This window comes from Microcebus murinus, chromosome 2 (assembly GCF_040939455.1).
Source record: "Microcebus murinus isolate Inina chromosome 2, M.murinus_Inina_mat1.0, whole genome shotgun sequence".
Taxonomy (NCBI): domain Eukaryota; kingdom Metazoa; phylum Chordata; class Mammalia; order Primates; family Cheirogaleidae; genus Microcebus; species Microcebus murinus.
The window spans coordinates 21615739-21635272 of NC_134105.1; the positions used below are offsets into that span (position 1 = coordinate 21615739).

Consider the following 19534-nt stretch of genomic DNA (forward strand, 5'->3'; position numbering starts at 1 on the left):
TGAAATGATCTTTTCTGGTATCATTCTGCAAAATCTAGCATTTTGGCAACACATCAGGCATTGACAACTTTTAGAGAATTCCACCTTACCAGTTAATTTACAATGCTGTGGCATGGCCTAACCTAGATCAAATTATTTAAGGGGGGTAGGGAGGCAGTGATAAGACTAAAATCAAAATAAAACTAAACCAAAACAAATAAAAACCCATAGCCCACATTCAAAAATCAGAAGTGTAAAACATACAAACCTAAAATCTTTGACGTCTGCATCAATCCCATTCTGCACTGGTAAACCATTGGTCTTGTCCATCACATCACCCTCCTCCTTCAAATCTCCTAGCTTATCTCCATCAAACGTACCCTTGTTCTTCTTTTCACCTTTGTCGTTTTCATCACTGTCTGCATCCCTTGGGCCCTGTTTAAAAAATAGCTTCAGCTTCACTAATCATCATCGACTATTAAGAGTGGGCAACCGCTGTGGACACCAGACTACACTAGAAGCTAATTAGAACAGGATAGTGTCCTGCCCTTTCAGACATTACAATCTAATTAACGAACAACACAGAGGCAGGAACACCGCAGAAGTCTTGCCAAATGGGGAAGACAGACATACATTCATGTTACAGAGTTTAGGACAGTCTTACCATACCCAATGTCCCACCACCCATTTTTTTTCCTTTCTACCCAAAGCCCAGCTGCAACTTCATGCCTCTTAGTCCCACTTCTCTATTCTTAAATCTAACTCTATATAATAGTATGACTCCTAATAAGCCCCAGGTGTGGTGGCCAATAGCATAGAATGAGTGTATTAAGTCCATAGAAAGAATTTCACACTTCCCTATTGTCTATGTAAATTTCTCCCTAACTTCCAATTATTGAGCTAAGAGTGGTCTGACATCATTCCAACTCAAATTATGCTATACTTGATCTTGGAATATATGCCCTACCAATTTGCACCACCTCCCAATTCCACCCTATAAGCCTCACAGCTTATGTATCAACAATTCACCAATGACCCTTAACTTTAATTTAATGCCTCAAAACAAGTTATATCTAACTGTGAGATTCTTTCACCAAAAGTACCCTAATTAGTATTTACATGCTGTCTTCTATCACTTGCCTGTCCCAAAGCAGATTATTCAAGAGATGTAAGTGGCAGTATATTAAATTGAAACATTTGATGCAAAATTTAACTCTGAAGTGCTTCAAATTATAAAGCTTGAAACACTGAACCTAAAAGAATTGATCTGGTGCCAGACATGTTTATGCCCTGCCTTCTAAGTCTATTTCCTCCTACCAACATCCTAAATTAAGCCCTAGACATATAAAGCAAATGTACCTTGATTTCCAAAAGGAAAATATTTGGTATGGTGACTTGACATGGTATAGAGGGCTTTTGCAAAACCTTACACCAAACAGAGGGTTTAACTTTTGCTTTTGTAAAACTAAAGGGAGGCAGCCCTGCTTTCTTCCACCACTGACACTATATGGTTTAAGAAAGAGAAATGTGCATGGACCAAGATAAAGTTCCTGGTACAAGGAAAGATCCAATCAATAAAAGATGAGAGTTGCTGCACAGCATTTCTGGTTACCAAAAACAAACTTCAGGGGGAGGGGAATCAATAATGGAGTACAGAGCAGCAGATGCTGAGTGGTGGACAGACTGAATGTGGACAGAACTACAGATGCAAAACCAACAGATGTTCCCAGGGTAGTTCCTAGAGATTACTGATCCAGAAAAGAGTGACCCTGTGGACCTTGACTAACATTCTTAACCTTTTCAACAACTAGTTCAGAGCCCACTTTACTTTTAAAGTCATTCTCTGTTCAAATGTGATACAGAAAAAGAAAGACTTCTTGAATATTATGAAAAAAGGAACACATATGACAAGAAACTGAGAAAGGATATACAATTTAGCTTCATATGGCATCAAGACAGTAAATCACAGCTTTGGCAGCAACTGAGATGTGCCTTTCAGAGCAGAATCTTTAAAGTATGGACTGTTACTGATTCAAAAGGATTCAATGATAGCCAATTAAGCCCCACATAGAGATTCCCCAAAGTAGAGACTGGAATAGGACAGGGTTCTTAAAGGTAAAATGATCTTTCAAAATATCCAGAGGCAACAGCTTCCTCCACACTACAAAGGTAAAACTGACAGAAGCTGTATATTTGTTTTTATATCCTTACCACTAAATATAGCATCTGACAGAAGTTCAATAAATATGATGAAAAACACTAAAAAGGGCAAAAATTCCTACAAAACTGAACTGCTAAAATAAGAAAGATCTGCCTGTTTCCTTTATTATCATCCAGTAAGAGTCCAGGAGGTGCTAATATGGTCTAAATGAGAAACAACTCTCCTGAATCAGAAAGCATTAATGTCAACAGCAAATGAGAATAACAAGGATCATCCCACTGCCATGCCTAACCAATCTTCTACAAATCTACAAATCAAATCACTGGCTTAGGAACAGTTTGGCTTCAACTTCTCACAAGAAGTTCAGAAAGTCTACCGGCAAAGTTGGAAAGAAAATAGGATAAAGCAGCAGCAGAAAGAGTCAACAAAAAGCAAGAACACTGGTGGCAGGAGATACTCACTAAGTCAGATCAATGCTCTGCATTCTTTCCTCAGTGACCCTTCACAGGGGCTTCCTGAGAACCTGCCCAGCCCACCTCCATGCTGGATGCTCTGGCCTGAAAACCTGGCTGGTAATAATTACATTCTCAATTATACTAGCCAAGGGCTAGATTTTCAAATATTTCCCTGTAGAAGGCTGATTTTCACCAATATTGTACGTCCATCCCTCCAAAATATTGTTGCCTGATTTTCTGCTCTGAATAAGCTATTGATGCTTATGCAGAACAATTCCTTCTGTTGGAGGGTGGACCCAAGGGAGGTATCTACTTCTTCATCTGGATGGCTATTGAGTGTTTTCATTTTGTAGAAATTCATGAAGATGACCATTTATGACATATTTTTCTGTACATAGGCCATATTCTCATAGCAAGTTTACTTTTAAAAATTCAATAAATCTATACTGATCCTCAATAAAAAATGGTTGGCAGAAGTTTTAACTTCTGAATAAAACCAACAGCACAAGTGGGAAAATATCTTGTCAAAAGTTTGTTTCTAAAAGACAGTAGTGGATTGGAGATAATAAAAATGGTTTCTTAGAAATGTGAAGACCGTAGAGAAAATAGAAGAGAAGTAATAAAAGGACTGTTAAGTTTTATGCGATTTTTAAATTTTAAAAAATTTTTAAGATAAGGTAGTCATAGCTATGTAAGCTTTAAGAAAGTACCGACACAGGTTACACAGAATCTACCTTCTATTTCGACTGCTAACACTTACTGGTCACAGGACTTTGGACAGGTCATTTAATCTGATTTCTAGTTTACCCATCTATAAAAGAGGGACAATTTTGTTTAAAACAATAATTATGAACATCCGTGAAATCATGCATGTATAAAAGTTTTATAAAGTACAAGCCATTTTATATAAATGTCATATAATACTAGTAGTAAAGAAATTCACCGGGATGGTTATTTTTTATGTGAACACTATGCAGGGTATTCAAGATTTAAAAATTTTAAAATGACCCAAGTAAGTGGTTTAACTCTCAAATAAAAATATATAGCTAATGTAGCCCTCTCAAGGGCACTGTTATTTTCACAATAGGGTGGTTCTATGGTTAGGGTTGGACATTACAATCTTTTCAAATTTTCAGGTATCTGGGCCCACTCCCTGCCCTAGAGATTCTGATTTCACTGGTCTGTAGAGGCTTCTGCATATGTTACAAAAAGCTTCTCCTCCAATAGCTCTGATAAGCACACACAATTGAGAATCAATATAAGTAAGTCCAATGTAAGCCATCAGAAAGGCAGGGTTGGTGTTCTGCTTTTTGTCCACATATTATCTAGTAAATAATCATATTGAAAAAGCGTATCAGCTATATGAATAAAAAAATAAAGAATTAACAGCATCTTTTTATTATGGGCTTCCTTTAGATCAATGTTAACCCAAAGTTCTCAGCCCAAATGCAAGCTTGAGTGGTATGCTCAAAATGCAAGTGGCCAAGCCCAATCGAAAACTCAAGAGTAGGACCGAGACGGGTGCTGACAGATCCCAGATCTGCACAGAGGTTAAGGAGTACGTTCCATTCCTAGATATCAATCAAAGAACTGGGAGAGGAACAGACTCAGGTAGAAGAACCGCATTATTGAGATCAGAGCACATGCACTTATGGCTCAGCTTCCTCTAAAGACTCACATAAAGGGAGGAATACTTCCAAATATATGTAATAATTCTGAATGAAGTCAGAAAAATTAGAATTTAATTCCTCCTCGTGGTGCATGCAGTCATCTTAGAACAAAGCTCTACATGACAAAATTCACATTCAATGAGATTCGGAATTTTCCTGCCTTCTTTCTAAAAGAGCAGCATTTTATATAACTGCTTAACATAATCAGTCCAAAAACTATAACATCATTAACTAAAATATTCGTTTCTCCTACACACACTTATTGGCTTTTCACAAAATGCCACGAAAATGAAATGTCAAATTCCTTCAAAGTGCAGCAACTTACAGCTCTGCTGGTAATAAGAAAAATTTTAACTATCAAAAAATAGGAGGCTGGGCGCTGTGGCTCACACCTGTAATCCTAGCTCTTGGGAGGCCGAGGCGGGCGGATTGCTCGAGGTCAGGAGTTCAAAACCAGCCTGAGCGAGACACCGTCTCTACTATAAATAGAAAGAAATTAATTGGCCAACTGATATATATATATAAAATTAGCCGGGCATGGTGGCGCATGCCTGTAATCCCAGCTACCCGGGAGGCTGAGGCAGAAGGATCACTCGAGCCCAGGAGTTTGAGGTTGCTGTGAGCTAGGCTGACGCCACGGCACTCACTCTAGCCCGGGCAACAAAGCGAGACTCTGTCTCAAAAAAAAAAAAAAATAGGAGTAGGCTGGGTGTGGAGGCTCACACCTGTAATCCTAGCACTCTGGGAGGAGGATCATTTGAGCTTGGGAGTTCAAGATCAGCCTGAGCCCTGAGCAAGAGTAAGACCCCGTCTCTACTAAAAATAGAAAAAATTAACTGGGCGTGGTGTTACGTGCCTATAGTCCCAGCTACTCGGGAGGCTGAGGCAGGAGGACCACTTGAGCCCAGAAGTTTGAGGTTGCTGTGAATTAGGCTGATGCCACGGCATTGTAGCCCAGGCAACAGAGCGAGACTCTGTTTCAAAAAAAAAAAAAAAATTATGTGAGTAAAAGTTTTAAACTACTAGCCATGTGAAATACTCTTTTAAATTTAACACATTAAATATGATCCTTTTATGAAGAACCCCACTCATTTAAAAAAGCAAATATAGCATATATAGCTAAGAAAACAATATAGCTAAGAATTGAAATTAGAATGGAATTTGAATCCAGGCTCCCCATTTCCCCTCTAAATCTCATTTTTCTCATCTATGAATTAATAGACAACAATATCTACCTCAAAGGGTTGTTTCAAGGATTAAACAAGGCAATTCATGAAAGCACAATTCTTTTGTTAAAAAAATTCTTAAAAGCACTTTTTCCAATCTTCACATTTTTTTCCCATTGCCTTTTTCACAGCAGCAACCTCCCTCACACTCCCACTTCCTCCCAAGGCTTAAAAATTGCAAGACGTCTTATGTCCCCCCTCCCCCCCCAGGAAACTGTTATGACTCTAATCATTATATTCTTTGTCTAGCTGATTTTTCTGAGATATGTGTATGCAATCAATTACCACCAACTATTACTTTTCATCAAATCTGAGATACCATCAATTGTAAGATACACCATCATTTTATGTGCCACTAAAACAGAAACACTGCAATTAAACTATGACATACCATCATTTGAAAGATCCATCCCCATTTCAAAATGAACAAATGTAGGGATGTGTATATTTTAAAACATGATATACACCAGGAACTTTGTGGATAACTGTTGCCCAATTCCTGATGCATAGAGAAATATAAGAGATACCCTCTGCTTTGGTGACCACCAGATACAGAAGGCAGGGAGAAACATATCTTAAACATGGAGAATGGTGTTTGTTTTTATTATAGAGATGAAGACCCCCCCCCAAAAAATGTAAGAATTATTTAAGATTTTTTAAGCCATCTAGTTAGTTTCTATAAGTTTGACACTACAAAGCAGAGCATATAGACTTCCTGCTTAAGGGAAACCCAAATCTGAAGGAGTTCTAACCTACAGATAAATTTCTAATAGCCTCCTGATGATTTACTCTTCCAAGGAAACTATGTCTTATAGCAGTGCTTATCAAATTTTAATACGCATATACCAATCACCAGGGGGAGTCTTGTCAGAAATGCTGATTTTGATTCAGTAGGTCTGGGATAGGGACTGAGATTCTGTATTTCTAATAAGCTCCTAGGTGACACTAACCTTACTAGTCTACTGACTTTGAGGGGCAAGACTTTAAAGGTTTACAAAGAATTTTCATATTTATTACACAGCCACACAAATTAGACTTTGTTGAGTTTTGATTATCCCCACTTTGTAGATGAGGAAATTAAGGTCCAGCTGAGACTTAAACCCTTGACTTTTATCTGCATTACACTATAAAAACTTTTTAAACAAAAATCAATTAAAGTGAAGTGGCACCAGTTACCTAAAATAAATACAGTAAAGCCTAGAAAAGCAAGTCATCAAATTTTGTGGCCCAAATGAATTGCTATGAAATGTTATGCATCCTCCAGGTCAGAAAGCAGTCACTCTCTACAGAACAAATTTTCCTAAAAATCTTTCTCCTATAGGGTTAAGGTGGTTTTCACCCTAATCAAAGTTTGAAGTGGTCTTCTCATTTCCCTGAGTACCATAAACCAGCAAGGAAGAAATTAAGATCCACTTTTCTAACTAGCCAGATTTCAACATGTTTGAAGATGATCAGCAGGCATTCCAGAAGACCAAACAGCAGTGCCCTTAGATGGGCAATTTCACCCACAGGCCTCAAAAATACAGTCAGTAGTTACATCTGATTTTGTAACCACTATGAACTATGGGGGTGAAGGTGGGGAGTAGCAGGGGTGCCTGTCTTATTTTAGGAATAAATAAAATAAAGGATAGAAAAAGAAAAGAAAAATAAAAGACTTGACTGATTTTCTGAGTTTTCCTATTATTCTGAAAACTGCTACCCTAAAGCTTGGGATTCATTTGTGGAATACTATCAAAAATTTACAGTGCGTTCTAAGAAAAAAAAATACAGTTGTCAGATTCTGCCAGCCTGAAAGTATTCTTATCACAGAAGCCAAAACTACCACATTGAATCCATTCGAACAAAGTGAACTCAAGAAGGCAGAGAAGTTAGACAAAGAGTTAAAGAGCTTCATTCAAGCTGTAACCAAGAAACCTCACTAAAAATGGAAAACCGCTATAGAAAGAGATTACTTTCCTCTGAACCATCTTTACCTGCAAAGTTAAAATCTGGATTATCTGTTGTCAATATATGAGAATGGCCTGTTAGTACTTGCTTTCAGGTCTACAACTGCTATGCCAGGAGAGATGATGTTTTCAGGTCTCAGGAGACTAAAATGAGGCTTTGTGGAAGTAATGTTGGTACAGACAACCAAAAAGTACAGTACCACTCTTTCAGAATAATTTTAGAACAATTATCTACAAGAAGCAGATATCTTCCTTGTTCTCTGAACTCAATACTTTGAATAACAGACTAGATTTAAAAAGAAAAAAGAAAACGCTCACCTTTTTCAAGAAGATGCATGCATACCATGACAACCACAAAGTGATTCAGGTTTCCATGAACAGAGCTTTGGTCAGGTGTCATCCTAACCAACAGGCAGAGCAAAGGCAGGTTAGGTATAAGATTAACAGGATATAACTACAAAGCTGACAAGCAGTTCACTGATCCTCAGCCCTCTATCCACCAGAAACCTGTATATGCCAACATGTGACTTGGTGTCACTGGACAGTCCTCCTATGTCACTTTATAGACGCAACTCAAGTCAAAATATGGGATAACATTTCATTAGCCAGAACTTTCATTCCAAAAAGCAGCTGGAACACAGATTTAGAGAATGTTCATTTATCTTTATATACACTTCAGAAGCTGAGTAAATTATCTGATTGTTAAGAGAGTCCAATTTTCTGACCTCATCTATCTATCCTGAGGTCTTAACATCTACTCTGGTCACGACACTTTTATAAAAGAGCTAAAAAATCATGAGTCTCCCAAGAGAACTAAACATGGAACCCACCTTTACAAAATACAAGATACTGAATCCAAAAGAAGCACCTTTTGTCATAAAAATAATTGTCTAATGAAATGATTGTTTAAAAAAAGGAAAACAATAGGCAAAAATAAAATTAATTCAGTCCCACCATTATATCTTTCTCCTAATTCCAATTATTTTTCTGCCTCCCACAAACTTCACAGTAACCAGGCACGTGCCTCCCTGGCTAATGCCCCAGAATCAGAAACAGGTCACACACAGCGTAAGTCACAGGTTCCAGTTCAACACAGTAGCAACTTACTAAAGCATAATACTAACTCCTTTCCACTGATAAATGACAAGTTACAGGCAACGTTTAGAAGGCAGCAATTCTGATGAGTAATCTGTGCTCCTAAGAGGAGGAAAAGTGTGGAAGACAGAAAAAGAGGTGAGCTGGAGATAAGGTGAAAAAAGAAAAATAACTCCATTCTTCCTATGAAACAACAGGCAAATGATAATTTGGCATGATCCCACTCCTCACATCCAAAGGGTAGATATCTTGCTCTTCCCAAGCAGCCCCTTAGGAAGGGTCAAACAAAAGAAGCCATTTCTTATCTGTTTCACAGGCTACTAAACCTGACCTAAGTCTTTGCAGGGTCAAAAGACCCAGAAGCAATCAGGTCAGCTTTAATGCTGAGTACTCAAGAACTGTACTTGACACTTGAGTAAGCTATACCAAAAATGAACTACTGTTACTCTAAAGAAGTTTAAAGCAGAATAGGCAAAACAAGACCTAGCCTCTGATACTTGGCAACAGATGTATAACAATAAAAATACTGAGCAACAAATGCTGTAAGATAAAGAAAGACAGTTATGGAGGCAGAATTATTAATATGATGGGGGGAATATCTGTTAAATGACTGCTAGCAGGTAGTATTTTGCCCACAATGACTTCAGAGAGAAAGATCTTTAAAAAGATACAAAACAAGTTGAGTCAGGAGAAAAGAAGGGAAGATAGATTCAAAGTGCCTCTCATGGCCTTCTAGCTATGATTTGGAAACCAGTCACAGAATACAAAATGGAAAGATTCAAATGAAAGTCTTTCAGACTTAAGACTTTCAGATCTAGAAAATCAATGATATAAAGAAATAGTTTTCAGAAGGCTATCAAAGATGCTTGAGAAAGACTGCTTAAGACTTAAAAGGGAAGAGACTGTTGACACAGAGGCTTGCTTTGACTACAATTTAGCATCAGAGAGGTCAATGATGATGAACTAAAAAAAAAAAAAAAAAATTTAATACAGATAAAGGATTTCTAGTTCCCTGACAGGTATAAGCAATACTATTCAAGAAGGGCCAAAGATGACTCTACAATTAAAGTCTAGCTAGCAACCAAGAATAATCCTGTAAATCAGATTCATTTTAAAGTGTCTTGAGTATTGGCAAACCACTGCACTCAAATCTGAAATTCCCTATTGACACCCCAAATTCAGCTTTTAAAAAAAATTCCCTTTTTTTGTTTTAAACTAAAAATGGCGTGTTTTTGTAGACCAATGAACCCTGATGTAGATTTCAGTTCTTACCTCACATTATCAATGTGTTCCCAAAAAAGCATTATTTCTAAATTTTTAAAAAGTTTAGTTTATACTCCTACTATGTTTGCTGAGCTCTATTTACAATAAAAGTGTTTTAAAATACTCTGTAATTAGTGCTGTGAGTAGCTAAGGAAACTAAACAGGCATGTTTTATTTTAGGGGAGAAAATAGAGAGAGAGATACATAGGAACAAGTTCCTCAAGCCAACTTACAAATCCTCCTTTTCTTAGACAGGAATCGCCCGGGGATGAGCTCAACACATACTCCACCATGCTAACGCCTAGTCCCCCACTCTCCGATCGTGGGGACAGTACAGAATTGACCTCACTGTTCACATGGAAACTCTGACCAGGTCTTCTCTGCACCATGATTGGCTGGGAAACTGAATGATCTACAAAAAAGATACACAAGCATGATACAGTGCAGCCAGAGGCTCAAACAAATTACGAGTGATGTCTCATGGATAAACCAATGACTGGGAATCGGGAAACCTGCAGTGATCAGTTGAGCCAAAACCTCCTATTGTGTGTCTTTCTCTAAGTATGACATTCAACATAAGCTAAGAAAACGGAACACACCCCTCATGTATATCCAGGAAAGCAGAGAAATACAGCAGTTCACATAACTGGTTTATCTAGCTAAGTGGATATAATAATGTTTACTCCTTTCGAGTAGCAGAACTTCTTTTTAAAATATTTTATTGATAATATTACTAAAACAAAATATGACTTTACTGCCCTTTTTAAAAACAACAATATAATTTGTTTTTTTCTGATGACTCAAAGTCATCATGAGGCTCTGTTCTTACACTGTACTATAACACAGCACATCAGCTTTTGGGGTTTTTGTCTCCTTCCTCCCTATCATCTGTCACTTCTTTCTGCTGTCAGTGTGTCTGCCTCTACAAGTTCTCCCCATCCCTCTTCAGGGGTAGTCTGTCAAAAGAATGTCCATGCCCAGTGACTTGATTTGGTCCCAATCACATTTAAAGATAGATTATCCCATACACGATACACAGGGGAAAGGGGAGATAAAGAAACATGAACTTCAAATGGCAGGTGTGAGTTTTCTAATTCCCAAGTATGCTGACAGCAGTACAGAACAAAAAGTTAAGCTCAAATTATGGTCATTTCAAATAAGACCATTCCCCTGTGGCTAGCACTTCAAAAAATGTCAAAGATTTGATTTTGTGTTAATTATATTTTAATAAATTACATCATATAAGCTCCTTAATGGCAATTATACTACAGGACAGGACATTGCTTGACATGCTTATGTCACTGATGTAAAAGTCATGACTTGCCAACTGCTGAGGAAAGGAGCTCTAAGACAGGCATAAATCACAGTACAGATGCTAGATCTAGATTACCTGATGTTCCCCAGGCACTGTCTCGCCATTGATCACCCAGGAATATTCCTTTTGGTCCATCTTTGCTGGATTCATCTGTTTCCCAAAACTTTTTACCTGGCAAGAGCTGCTGCAAATTAAAAATAATAGATGCTTTTAAAGAATTCATAAAGGATGAAAGTACAGCAGTCAACACTTTCTTTTAGACAAGAGTACTAAAGATGCTCATGTGCCCTGAAGGTCTTTAATCAAAGTGTTCCGACTACACAGCTGTGGTCAGAGCACTACATTATATTTGGTAAAAGTCACAGAGAGGTAAGTGGGACACTGATCAAATCACCCAATAAAGGCTCAGTTTAAATATCTAGAATTATTCGCTCAACCCATGCCGAGATTTTTAAGGAGAGGGGGAAACTAATATTGGTCCAATTATCTAACTGCTAAGTGGACTCTTACTTATAAAGTACCCACAACTATTAAAACACTTCTGCCTGTATGTGTATTAACTACCATACAAAGTTACTCAAGCTGCAGCATGAACTCAGCTATGAACCTCAGCTATGGAATGCTAGAGGTGAAATTCACTTCCTTTATACACAGAGATTCCATTAACCAAAACACTTCCCAACTACAACATTAACCTACTCCAAGATTTTGGAAAGACAGAAATACTATTCCCCAGATTATTGGGAGGGAAATAAAATCTTCTAATCTCCATTAATTTTAACAATACTTGGTAATGCCATTATAGTGACTTCACAAATCATTCCATGCTTCACAGAAACATAGGCCCTGTCCCTAAACCAATATGAGAACTTTAGTCAAGCTTCAAAAGAAGAAATGCCAAGTACCCTTCAAGCAAAACACAGTGCGGTTTTACATGAGATCAAAGCACTAGTGACCAGGATTAGAAAGTAAAATTCCACTCAAATCCCATCTTTCTTGGTTTTGGTCACCAGCTTTACTCGCTAAAATGTCCCCTTCTCGCTTCCTTTTGTCAACTGCTATTACTCAGACAAGAAACTAAGAAGTTGGACAGAGCATCTCATCTAACCACTGCTTTTGAGCTTGTAAAAAGGCACACCTGGAAAGTTGAATTTCTAAAAGTAACACAATAAAAAACCCAAAGCACAAAACATTTATTCTCCTCCTTGACAATAAAGGTTTAACTTTCCAAATTAACCCATAACCCAGTAATAATGTAACAATAACTAAACTTTGTGCTCACTAAAATAAATCTCAGCTTCCCAAATCTAATTTCTGGGTTTCTCAGCATAATATTAATCTACCCTTAAGTAGCTCCATAACTATCTAATGGACATGGCTTACCACCAGGACCAAAGCAGTTTCCTGCACATGTTTCTCTTTGGGCCCTAATTTGTCATTTTTTAATCAAACAGGATCATGTTAAAACACACATTTTGGTTTGGCCTTTAACTGCACTGAGGGCTAAATTGCTTGAAGATGAGCAGTTAAGGGCTGTCACCTTGAGGGGATTTGGGGGAAAATGGGGAGCAGGGTAAAATGGGAGAGCACCCAGATCAAAGCTCAGCATTAGAGTCAAGAAGCGCTGGACTAGACAACTTTGAAGTTTTCATGTGCAATATTACAAACTGCCCTGGGCCTCATTCTCTTTTTACTGATGAAGGGAATATTTTCCAGATTGCTGTGATGATCAGAGACATTGGTATTCAGTGCCTAGCACAGTAGGTTCTCAAAAAATGTATTCAACGGCATCACACCTGAGCAAAACAGCTGTCAAATCACAAACAGAATACTGAAAATTAATGTAAACCATGCTAGGGCCAAGTCAAGAATTCCTGTTTTTAAACTTTTTTCTCCTTTTAGTCCTGAAAATGCCCTTTCCGAAGATTACAACTAGAATTTCCTTCTCCACTGGTTGTGCCTTTTCCAACTAAAATTCAGATTTTCTCCTGTATTTTGTAGAGAATGACAGCAAACAGAAGTCCACATTAACTACTCCTTTGTGTGTCAGAAGAAAGAATATCAGCACAAGGGTCACCGCACTTGTTGATTAATTTTATGTTCCACATGATAGTGGTAAGAGAGCAAAGGTGATCGAAACCATTCTTGCCCTTTAATTTTTTTTAAATGTTCATCCCTCTTCACAGAAATTTGTAAATATTTATTCAAAACTCAGGGAACAGATTCTTAAAGTACCAGCCACCTCCATATGCAAATATAGTCTTGTTCTTGTTCATAATTTGTCAAATTGCTTACTAAAAGCCTTTGAGCTCAAGGCTTCAAAAATCAATTCTGGGATCTTGTCACCTTTCACAGTAGCATGCTAGTTGTCATAATGTGCAAAGCCAGCAAAAGGAGGTGAACACATAAGCAAGGTTGTTTCCAGCCTAAATTCTCTCAAAAGGAAACAACACAGCAAACATGAAGCAAAGTGCTAAAAAGCTGAGATTGTACTTCAATGTAGTAACAGATGCAATATAGTCTCAAAGGAATCCACACCCAAAATACAAACAAGTCTCTAGCTCAGACACTAAGAGGCAACCATTTCTCCCACTATTATCAATATAAATAAAAATCCTAAAGCAATGCTAGGAGCAGCCCAAAAAAAGTACTAGAACTATAAGATTTCACAAAAGTAGCAGTGAGAAGATCAATGAACTGTTATCGATGGAAATGGCAAGGAATTAAAAGACAAATTTAGAAGAGATAAAGAAAAAGGAGATAAGAAAAGAGGGTCATAGCATGCTGATGGGAGAGGAATGTGGAGAGTTGTAAGGATGCTCTGTAAACTGGGAAGAAAGCAAAATACTGAGCCGAGGGACTTGGGAAAAGACAGAAGCAAACTTAGCAAAACTCTTAAAAGTCTTTGGATCTTACATAGAACCTACCCTTTCTCTCTTTCCTCCTAAAATATATCCATCTATAACTCAATTGTTGTGGCAAGCAGCATCTGAAATGGCTACTAAAGATCTTCACCTCCAAGTACTTGTGCCTTTATGTAATCCCTTCCCTTTACTAGGGACTGGACCTAGCAAAGTGTCCTCTAGAAAATAACATAAGGCAAGTAATGGGATGTTACTTTCGAGATTATGTTACAAAAGGATATGACTTTCATCTTGCCCTCCTCCTGTTTGTTCAGTTTGATGAAGACAGCTACTATGTTATGAGCTGCCCTACAGAGAGGTCTACCTGGCAAGGAACCAAGAAAGATCTCTGGACAACAGTTCATTAGGAACTGAGGCCATCCACCCAACAAAGAACAGATCCCGACATCAACCACACGAGTAAGCCTGGAAACAGACTCTACACCAATCAAGGTTTTAGATGAATGCAACCACAGTTGAAATCTTGAATGCACCTTGTGACAGATGTTGAAAGAGAGGACCTAGCAAAGCCATGCCTGCATTCCTGACCTACAGAAACTTTGAGTTTTAAATAATTGTGTTGTTTTAAGCCACTAAACTTTGGGGCGATTAATGCAACTATGAATGTATAGAGGTACTTTTGTATATTTGAAAAAAATTTTTAGGAGTTTTTCTTCAAGAAAGATTTCTTGTTCCATTTCTAATATTTAAAACCGAGTGTAGAAAGTGAAATGCTTTTTTGAATTTGGAAAAAATAATTACCTACATTCTATTACATGTTCTGCCCTACTTTGTCTTACAGCCTTTGTGTATTAAAAATGACTGGCTTTTTAAACTCTGCAAAATTAAATCAACTTTGACATGTTAAGCTCCCTGAGAATTAGTGGCAATCACTTATATTCAAGAGTAAACTAAAAGATACACCTTGCTGTTCAAATTTGATCATATTAAAAGGAGGTAGAAACTACTGAATTATAAAACAAAGTGATGATGTGTTACTCAAGTGCCATTACAAATTCAGCAGTAACCCCTCTGGAGATAATATCACCCATGGCATTAGCTAAAATACCCAGGTTTGCCAACCCTCTGGCATAAAGACGAGGAAGGACCAGACCCTCACTTGAGCCACATTTAAATTCAATCACCAATATGCAACTAGCCTATGACAAGATACTTCCTACTTGCCCCATTAAGAAGTTAGAAATAAAGACTGGGGGTTTTTTGGAGGGAGAGGAATGGGGGGAGGGGCAGGGCAAGAAGCAACAGATGCCAGCAAAGATTTACAAAGTTTGCTTTAAACAAAGATTAAGCAATAAGAAGATTACAAGATTTGACAATTTCAAAGGAAGATAATAGGAATTCAGAATTGGTCCAGCAAAAGCAAAGGAGAGCCAGAGAGTCAGACAGGGAGTATTATTTACTCAGTTGGTACATTTAGGGACAGAGCATAAGATGCACAAACATGTCTATCCCTATAAAAGCAATTGATGCATCACATTAGAGAGTAGCTTAATTACAGCAGACACTAAACACATCCAAGTAATTCCCCTGGCTGCAACTGTGCTTACCCAGCAAGCTTCTTAGAAGAATTGGCTTCCTCCTGCAGCCAAGCATGCCATTCACTGAACCCAATTATCCTGTCCACTTGAGAGTTATTATTTCTCCTTACAAATTAGTAGAACTCATTTTAGTTTTTATACATTAGTGTACTGTGGTCGGGGAGTGGGGGGTATTAATCCCGTAATCTACTCATCTCTGAATTAGTGATGAAAGTCCGTTTCAAGACCTACAAACTGAGAACCAGGACCTGGGAGGTCCTATCATCCCTAGCAATAAAGACCTTGTACTCTTCCTTGAAATGTCCTATTAAATGGGATTCCTAACTGCCCCACCAATAGTGTCTGTCCTCAAATCTTTGGGAGAAAAACACACATTTATCCCATCCTGAACCATAGATTTATAAAAGCCAAGACTTAAGTAAAGAAATCAGTAAGCTTATCAGTGAGGCCTCTGAAGAACAAGACAGAAAGTTAACCATTTGAGAACTTCTAAAATTTGTCTCAAAACACCTTTTTTCCTTTTCATCTAACAACAACAAAAAATACACAATGCCACACTTACACAATCAATCATCTCATCATAAACTTCTGCTAAGAATCCTCTAAATACAACGGAAACAATAAAAAGCTGAGAACATCAAGAACCTCCCAGGCTTATTTTAAGAAGGAATACAGTGATAAAACACACGTGAATGCTCTGAAATCATTTTAAAAACTGGTTTTAAATCTCATCTGTGTGAATTTAATCTGCCTCAGTTTTCTCACCCACAAAATGGACTATTGTGAACAATAAATGAGATAAAAGTATGTAATGACATAGTATAATGCTGAACTCATAAACTACTCAAAGAGTCAGCTGCTATTCTTTAAGAATAGCAACCAACAGACATCTCTATACTAATGGTTTGCCAATGAAATACTCCTATGTACTCAACCAGCAGACATGGCAAGCACAGCCAAAACCCAGGTCATTTCAGTACAAATCCCATAAAATTAACAGCCCCAACAAACAAAACTCAAGAACCATGATGCAACTTTGCAGAAACTGCAGAGAGGCAAGATGATTAAAGCCTGCACTTGTTTGCCAATACTACCACTAATATGTGCAAGGGGACACATCAGTGAGGTTTTCTTATGGTCTCAACACTAAATGGGCCCTCCAACAGCTACTCTGTACTCATAAGGAATAAAATATTAGGTAACTGCTTACACACTCATATAGGCAGCACAGAGCTTTCAGAGCAGAAACTGGGTTTCTTAAGAAGTACTACTCACAGGGATGCTACAGCTTTGCAGGCATGATCAGATATGATCTATTAGCTGACAACTCAAACTTCCAACACAAACTTAGTTTCACTGCAATGTAGCCAATGCAGGAGTCAAATACCTGGTATTTAACCAGCTGGTAAGACAAAGCCAAAAAAAAAAAAAAAAAAAAAGGTATTAATCTCTTAGTATCTATTTGTATCCCATTCAGTACATTAAAAGAAGTTGACATCAAATCAGAGAAAGGACCTTTCAAAACTGACTGAAATGAAGAAGTGTGATTGGTAACCACTGGTAATCACATGTTCTAGTCTGACCAGTGAAAACATATATCTTTCAGAAGTCCCTTCAAAATTTTAATGCCCTAGGGGATTTATCTAGACTCTTCATACCATAGACCGCTGCTGTGAAATCAAGTGAGATAGTACACAAAGTGCTTTCATAAATACTAAGAACTACAGTGATATAAGTTATTACTAAAAACTTCATTTACATAAAAGTTTTACCTTACTAAAGTATCTCTTCTGAAAGATCTGGTTTAAAAAACATAAAAGTATATATTGATATCCTTTACAAGGCTTAAACATCAAACAGGTTCATCCACTCACTGTCAGCACAATTCTTTAGGAAATGTCTCAGAAAGAGTTCATGCTCTAGGCCAGGTACTGTAGCTCATGCCTGTAATTCTAGCACTTTGGGAGGCCATGGCGGAAAGCCTGAGACCCTAGAGGCCAGGCCTGAACAACACAGCAAGAACGTTTCTATAAAAAACAGAAAAATCAGCCAGGCATGGTGATGCAGGCTGGTTGTCTCAGCTCCTCAGGAGGCAGATGCAGAAGGACTACATGAGTCCAGGAGTTTGAAGTTGCAGTGAGCTATGATGATGCCATTACACTCTAGCCTGGGCAACAGAGTGAGAACCTGCCTCCAGCCCCACCAAAAAAAAAAAAAAAAAAAGTCATGCTCATTACTGAGCATTTATTTAGACAAAAAAATTCAAAAGAAAACTCTACATTCAACGTGTTTATAAGAACAAATATGTTGAAAGCAAACGAAATATTCAACAATAAATTAGCTGTGGTATAATAATGTAAGCTCACCAAAAACAGCCATGACTATATGTAATATTTATAAAATAACATTACATTTTAGAAGTAAAATACAAAACTGTACATGTAAAGACTGCTTCTCCTCATGCACTCTTCCATTATGGATCAAGACTGGAAAGAAAAATAACAGAAAGGTGCCTGTTGGTGTGTGGGTTATGAATTACTCATTACAAAATACCTGCTATGATTAACAACTTATTTTCTAATAAATAAAAATTGAGATTTCGGGGGTCTGGAATTCATTGCAAATAAAAAGGCATTTTCTCTTAAGTAGACATATTTCACTTCAACATAATTTCAAATTGATAAAAGTTAGTAGCAATTTTTTTCTTTTTTTTTTTTTTTGAGACAGAGTCTCACTCTGTTGCCCGGGCTAGAGTGCCGTGGCGTCAGCCTAGCTCACTGTAACCTCAAACTCATGGGTTCAAGTGACACTCCTGCCTCAGCCTCCTGAGTAGCTGGGACCACAGGCATGCACCACCATGCCCGGCTAATTTTTTTTCCTATATATTTTTTAGTTGTCCAGCTAATTTCTTTCTATTTTCTTTTTAGTAGAGATGGGGTCTCGCTCTTGCTCAGGCTGGTCTTGAGCTCCTGAGCTCAAACAATCCACTGGCCGTGACCTCCCAGAGTGCTGGGATTACAGGTGTGAGCCACCACGCCCTGCCTAGTAGCAATTTTAAGGAAAGAGCTCATATCTTAAATTTCAAAACAGGTTGAGCATCTGTAATTCAAAATTCTGCAATCTGAAATTTTTTGAGCACCAATGTGATGGTCAAAAGAAATGTTCATTGGAGCATTTCAGATTTCTGCAATGGTCAACCAGTTAAGTATAACACAAATACTCCAAAATCCAAAAAAATCCAAAGTCCAAAACAGTCTGGTCTCAAGCATTTCGGAAAAGGGAGACTCAACCTGCAATAACTAAATAAGTTTAAATAAGTATTATTTAAAATGCTGTGGTTCCATTACAGGCCAGATTTATTTTTTTTTTGAGACAGAGTCTCACTTTGTTGCCCAGGCTAGAGTGAGTGCCATGGCGTCAGCCTAGCTCACAGCAACTTCAAACTCCTGAGCTCAAGTAATCCTCCTGCCTCAGCCTCCCGAGTAGCTGGGACTACAGGCATGCGCCACCATGCCCGGCTAATTTTTTTTATATATATCAGTTGGCCAATTAATTTATTTCTATTTATAGTAGAGACGGGGTCTCGCTCTTGCTCAGGCTGGTTTCGAACTCCTGACCTTGAGCAATCCGCCTGCCTCGGCCTCCCAGAGTGCTAGGATTACAGGCGTGAGCCACCGAGCCTGGCCCAGGCCAGTTATTTTTTAAATTAAAAGTCAATATATAAAGCAAAGTTTTTTGTTTTTCATTTTCACTTTCTCTTTCAATTAAGGAATATGATCGTCCAGATTCTCACGTTCTGCTTGTATAGCTACTCACTAAGTATCCTCACACTCTTTAGTCATTACTCAATACTTATGTGTAAAGATTACTTTTAAATGATAAAATATGTCTTCTTTCTGCTCTCCTTCATTTTATTCAAATCATTTTGTTCAAAAAAATTATCTAAGAATCAAAATCTGCAA

General features: G+C 37.8%; 1 protein-coding gene across 15 annotated transcripts in view; it reads right to left on the reverse strand.

Moving 5' to 3' along the window:
- The window catches only part of PUM1 (pumilio RNA binding family member 1), a 137771-nt gene that overhangs the window by 61326 nt on the left and 56911 nt on the right, over positions 1–19534 (reverse strand). For 9 of the 15 annotated variants that reach the window (XM_075995966.1, XM_012757321.2, XM_012757325.2 and 6 more), the window contains exons 4-6: positions 11186–11294; positions 10029–10207; positions 248–414 (exon numbers count right to left, since the gene is read on the reverse strand). The exons of 3 other annotated variants lie outside the window; for them this stretch is intronic. In XM_075995966.1, the coding sequence (XP_075852081.1) occupies positions 248–414; positions 10029–10207; positions 11186–11294 (455 nt within the window). The remainder of the gene's footprint in view (positions 1–247; positions 415–10028; positions 10208–11185; positions 11295–19534) is intronic. 3 more of the 15 variants (XM_020280410.2, XM_012757327.2, XM_012757317.2) reach the window with 2 other exon arrangements.